Genomic DNA, 6,256 nt, shown 5'->3' on the forward strand with positions numbered 1-6,256 from the left:
TAGAGGATTTTTTGGTTTAGCTTATATTGCTCCCGTTTGAATTATTAGTTTTTTAATCTTAGTTAAAGGATGTTCATGCACTACCCTTTGGAACTAAAACTAGCCCAGTCCATTTGGTACTTTGTATATATTTTTGCTTTAAGATATGTTTTGTATAAGTTTTATAGATATAGGCATTTATCCATCAATTTTTGCTATAAGGCATAATGGTCCTCTCTCTGTCTTTGTGTTGTAGTACTAATTAGACTCATTTTGTATTTACACTATACTTCATGGTAGTATTATAGCCCTTTGTGCTGGAGGCTTTGCTGTAAATTTGCTCCTAGTTTTTTGTTTTTGTTGTAGACTATGATTATTAGCAAGGGATACTATCTATCTTTAAGCTATCAAGAATGATGCTTTTAGTTATTTTTTCTAGTTTATACTATTAAGAATTATCTTGTTCAGTGCTTTCTTTGTTTCATGTCTTGGGATGTATATGACTTAACTATGACTATTTTCTTCTAAATTTTGTTCTTCAAGTTTCTTCCGTTTGACTATGATTACTAGTTTTCTTGTAATTTTCTCCTACTAATATTTAAGTCCTAGTATTTTAAGTTATTTTAGTCCCTCCTATTATAGTTATTTAGTCCTAGTATTTTAGTTATTTTACTCGTAGTATTTTAGTTGTGACTTCAAGGCTCCTGCTAATGAAGTTTTTATTTCTTCTTCCAACTATGGTTATATGTTCCAAGTAACATAGCAATTAGTTCTCCATCCATTTATTTGGTTCTTACATACCTTACTTTGGGGGGTTAATTTGTTTTTTTTCTATCTTGGATGTTTGCTGGGGGGACTTGCCCAAGAAAGGTGATATGGATGAATCAATTGATGTAAATGATGCTCTCACACATGCTTCCAACCCAGATAACAACATAAGGTCAATAGGAGAAGACATGCTAAAGCGGCTCCAAAATCGTGATCTTCCCAACTTTCTGCTATATTTATCATCTGAGCTCGTGAGGGAGGGGATTCCAGAAGAGTCTAGGGTACTTGCTGCCATCACCCTTAAGAACTCCTTGGACTCGAAGGATCCTGCACTCAAGGATGCACACAAGGATCTAATTTGTCTAAAATGGCTCAGCGTGGATAAATCTATCCGATTAGAGATTAAGAATAACTTGCTCATGACACTAGAAATTGATTCAAGGCCATCTCATTCAAGGCACCCCTCGTCAAAAGTTATTGCAGAAGTTATTGCGAGGGTTGCATGCATGGAGATACCCCGGAATCAGTGGCTGGACCTTGTTGGTAAATTAATGGACAACATGGCAAGTTTATCTTCTTCCCTAAAGCAAGCAACTCTAGAGGTGCTCCAGTATATCTTCAAGGCAAAGATCCCTAACGTTGTCAAGCGGGATCAAGTGGATGATGTTATTGCTAGTGTCATCAGTGCACTGAACGACGAGGTGCTAGGTTCTCAAGTCCATCTGGCAGCCCTTAAAGCTTTACACAACATTTTTGAGTTTACTAAGTTTGAAGGCCATGATTGGAGAGGTGCTATAGAGGCAGTTTTTGCTGTGGCTTATAGAACATCTGGAACAGAGATCCCAGAGGCAGCATTTGAGTGCCTCGTTGCAATTGCATCCACTTGTCATACCAAATTCGAACCCGACGTAGAAGTGCTGATGCGTATTACAATGCAAGCTTTGAATGGAGATGTGGAATCACTTAAAGTCCAATGTATCAAGTTGTGGATCACTATTTGCGAAAAAGAGATTGATTGGCTAGAAGAAGAAGAAGAAGAAGAAGAAGAAGAAGAAGAAGAAGAAGAAGAAGAAAAAGAAGATAAAGATGAATCTTACTTTACTGGTCTTCTCTATTCATTGGTCCCACTTCTCCTACAAACTTACTTAAATGAAGAAGAGAGGGATTTAGAACAAATGGACATTTGGAAACAGGGAGATGAAGATGAGGGAGATGGAAACATTTCTCTGACCGGGGAACAAGAAGAAGAGGGAGATGAAAATGTGGAACAAAAGGGAGTAAACCTTGAAGACAATTGGGAACAAGAGGAAGATGAGACTTTACAAGTCATTTCCATGACATGCCTAGGCCTTGCAGCTAGAATTCTGAAGGGTGGAGTTGTCCCCACTGTGATGCATTTTGTTGAGGAGAACATGAATGGGCCACATAAGATAGCTGCATTGTCTCCATTAGGTTTTATCCTCGAAGGTCCCTCAGTCAAGCAGCTTGCTCCTCTAGTTGATTTATTGCTTGCCTTGATGGAATATCAGGCGGAAGGTGTAAGAGGCAGGGCTGCATGGACTCTTGGGCGGCTGTTTGAGCTTGTGGATGCACATAGAATCATGAGAAATGAGGTGGTGTCCCTGGATAGGATCATGGAGCTCTTGATAGAGAGGAGCTGTGATGTCCCTCAAGTGTCCATTGAAGTGCATGGAGCTCTATATTTTCTTGCACGAGGTTATGGAGAAGATGCAAAGTCAGGGTCAAAGTCAAATTCATGTGAGCTTTCACCTTTTGTTAAGCCTCTTATTGATGCTCTCATGCGTGCTTCCGATCTGGCTAGGGAGACCCCTTTTAGTTTCCTAGCATCTCCTTATAAAGCATTGAGTGAGATTGTGGAAGTTAGTGACACCCGGGACTTACAAGTTTGGGAGGCTCTTATGGGCTTGATGTCTCATATCATGAGGAGATTCAACATTGTGCTTCATGGTCATGGTGCAATTTCATCTCTTCAGAGGAAGAACCAACTTGAGGTCTTGTTGTGTGGTCTAGTTGAAGTCTTAATCCACAAGCTTGGAGATACACTTGAGGGGTCTGCTAAATGTTTGTTGCTGTTATTGTGCCCTCTCTTAACCCGTGAGAGTACAAGTGCACGTAATGGAGCAGCCCTTGCCATTGGTGCTCTTGCTCATGCCATTGGTGCTGATTTTGGACAACACATGCCTATGGTGCTACAATATTTCAGTGTGAAGCGACTCTCTCCACTTTATTTAGAAGTTATATGTGATATATGCCATGTCTTGGGAAAAGAGGGAAAAGAGGAAGAAGTTGTGCCGTGCTTTGATCATATTATGGAAGTTCTGTATCAAGGTATGGTAGAATTGACACTTCAACCTCTAATTCTATCAAGCATTGGACAGATTGCTCTTTCTCTTGGTGAGAAGTTTGAGAAGTACCTGCCTCCAGTTATGGAAAAGCTTTTAGTTATGGAAAAGGCTGTTCAACTCGATCAGGATCCTCATGAGGATCATAGTAACAAGGTTAGAGAGGCAATATGTAAGGCCTACCATGGCATAATAAGGGGAATAAGTGATGCAAAGTCTGGATTCAAGGTAGGAATGGCTCTACTTGAATTCAGTGAACAGGAGAGAAAGAGAAGGTAACATATGCCTTGTTTCTTTTGTTGGCAATACTCATTGATTATACTCATTGACTGATTGATTTTTTCTTTCTTTCTTTTACGGACAGGGAGAGAAGGACCGTGACAGCAAGGGACGAAAGGATCATGACAGCACTAGTTGATGCCTTGTCTCAGCTTCCTCCTAGAGTGGGCGTTTGGTCAGAGGCGTTTATTCTATCGGTGCAGCAAGCAAATATTTATTAGGAGAGGAAAGGAAGCTGTGCTTTATTTTGGTCCAGACAACTAAAGTGTGTCGGTTGACTGCTTTATTATTTTGAATGAACTGAAGTGTGTGGGCTGTGGGTTGTCTGTTGTAAACTTCATTTATCCTATAATTAATTAGAGTTAAGATTAACACAGTACGTTCACTGCTAGCTTAGATCATCTGGTGTAGCCTCCTGTGGCATTAGCCCATGATGAAGTGGTTCTTGCATGCGACTTACAGCATGTGATTATTGGATCTTCAGTTTATGGACACTGAGGATACATGTGCAACTGTATGATGTTTAAAATATTGTCACATATGTTTGCCAGAATCTTAGTCTACCGTATGAATTCATTTTCGCATTTAGCTGCTGGCATGCCATTGTTTGGTGCGGGCTCACTTCTGTGCCGAAAGTAGATTTCTCTTGGTGACTTAAAAAGCATGATAATTATAAGAGATTTAAAAAGCATGATAATTATGGTCGTCCATGATGTTATAGAGTACGGATGTAGTCCAAAGCAACATGGGTAGCATTTTCTCTCGCAGTGCACCAGTGAATGTAGTCACCTGGCTGGTGTGGGAGGTCGATTATTACCCATGATTCTATTGTATGTGGTATATCTAGCTGATTTGCTTAACAGCCTCAACTATACAACAGCCACACATGCAGTTTCATAACTTTGATTCACTTGTTTGAGATCTGCGATGGTCAAGTTGGCAAAACAGAAGTCAATTGTACAAAGATCGACAACTGAAACATCTTACTGCAAAATGGATGATTGTGAATTTTGGATAACCAATATTAACATTGTCAACTGATTGCTTGAGCTTTTTTAACCTCATGAAAATCTGTAACTATGATTTTTTTTTCTGAAAAAGGAAGTACACGTCCCCGCATTTTTGTGAAGTTCACAAGATGTGAAGTGCACATAGCATATGTCACTTATAAAGTTTGCATGTATCTAATTTTACTTATGAAGTTTGCACGTATCTAATTTTGCATTAGATAACGAACTCAATGTTCAATTGACATATTACTTGCAAATCTTTGAGAGGAAGATGAGAATTTGTGTGCATTATTGGAGTTGGCACAATGCAAACTATACATCTCGACAGCTTCCTCCCAGCACCCATAGAACACGACATTTCTGCACAATGGTGCAAGTCCTAAGTCCACATAGCAAATGTCAAAGCATGACGTACTGGTTCACTGGTTTAAATCTGCATAACAATTGCTGACACAAAAAAGTTCCATGCATTGTAATGAAAATATCACCAATGAACTTATATATAATTAACATAACTAAAAGCTTAACTAAAGAACATCAGGCACACTCTTCGCAATCTGAGTTTCAGGGTAGAATAACACAAGGAACGTTAAATTCTGAACCAGGAGGTGGAACATCTGCTTCAAGATTTGTAAATAGTCCAAAAATCACGCAGAAACCTGAAATCTGGTAGCATCGGCGGCTTCTTCAACCGTCATCATGGTTGCTCACCTGAAGACCTCCGCCATTGTGAATACCTTACAGATTCCTGCAACAATCAACAAAGGAAATAAGTCTTCCATCCCCTAAATAAAGTCCTCCATCAAACGGTGTTACGAGAACAAAGCGAAGTTTTTAGTGCTATACATAAGTTGCTTGCTTCACTGAAGATTTCCAAGATAAAAATATTTTCAAAAAATATTATTTCAAACAGATTTCACATGCCTAGTAACCCAGAAGTTAAACATGCCATTAACGGAGTATACATTATTCCACAAAAAATGTAGTACAACATAGCAAAGTTTCTAGTGCTACATGAGTTGGTTGCTCTGTTGACGATTTCCAAGGTAAAATAATAAATTTTAAACATATTTCACATGCCTAGTAACATAGAAGTTAAAAATGCCTGGTAAATACATTATTCCAGTAGGCGCCTATAGAAAAGCTAAAATCCGAAACCATGGTCTTGAAAATGAATATGAGAGCTAATTCTAATGGATAAAATCCGGTAGCCATGATCTTCAAATGAACATGAGAACTAATTCTGATGGTGGTTTCATTCCATATAAGCAACTAAGTGACTCTGCACTGTTACCTGCTACAGAACAAAGCAGACAAAGCAGTTGCTGCACTGTCCAAATAGGGTGCAGATAATTTCTAAAGTGAATGAATACCATGGAAAAAAAATAACACCTAATGCAGGGCATGTACCAACCAAACAGCGCATCCGTATTACACCTCAAAAGGTTGTCCTTAAAACAAAATTCTGTGACACACACAGGACAGGACAGTCAGGGAGTGAGAAAGGATATATTGGCATGCTGCTAATAAACTCCAACATATCATTAGCAAATACATCCTGATATGTAATCCAGTAAATTGACATTAGAATTTGTTTGTGCGATTAATAATAGAAGGTAAACAGGAGCAATGTTTTCAATGTTTCTAAATATTGCACTAAAACCTTGATCAATGGTGCTGAAGTGTCAGAAAAAAGCATAATATTTCCCTAAATAGTGATTAGTATGTTAAATTTCCCCTAGGATCTGTTACAGTCAAGCTACTGACGCATACAGTTCAGCTTAATAACAAAAATTTAACATCGTAGTGATAGCCGGACAAACTCATTTAGACCACTCTTCTTCATTGTTTTTCTTC

At 38.7% G+C, this 6,256-nt stretch overlaps 1 protein-coding gene across 1 annotated transcript; it reads left to right on the forward strand.

Moving 5' to 3' along the window:
- Positions 1-854: 854 nt before the first annotated feature.
- On the forward strand, positions 855-3,610 carry LOC123191862 (importin subunit beta-1-like). The gene is made up of 2 exons (XM_044604434.1): positions 855-3,385; positions 3,475-3,610. The coding sequence occupies exons 1-2, from the start codon at positions 855-857 to the stop codon at positions 3,608-3,610; spliced, it is 2,667 nt and encodes an 888-aa protein (XP_044460369.1).
- The last annotated feature ends 2,646 nt before the right edge of the window (positions 3,611-6,256 follow it).

This window comes from Triticum aestivum, chromosome 2A (assembly GCF_018294505.1).
Source record: "Triticum aestivum cultivar Chinese Spring chromosome 2A, IWGSC CS RefSeq v2.1, whole genome shotgun sequence".
NCBI lineage: Eukaryota > Viridiplantae > Streptophyta > Magnoliopsida > Poales > Poaceae > Triticum > Triticum aestivum.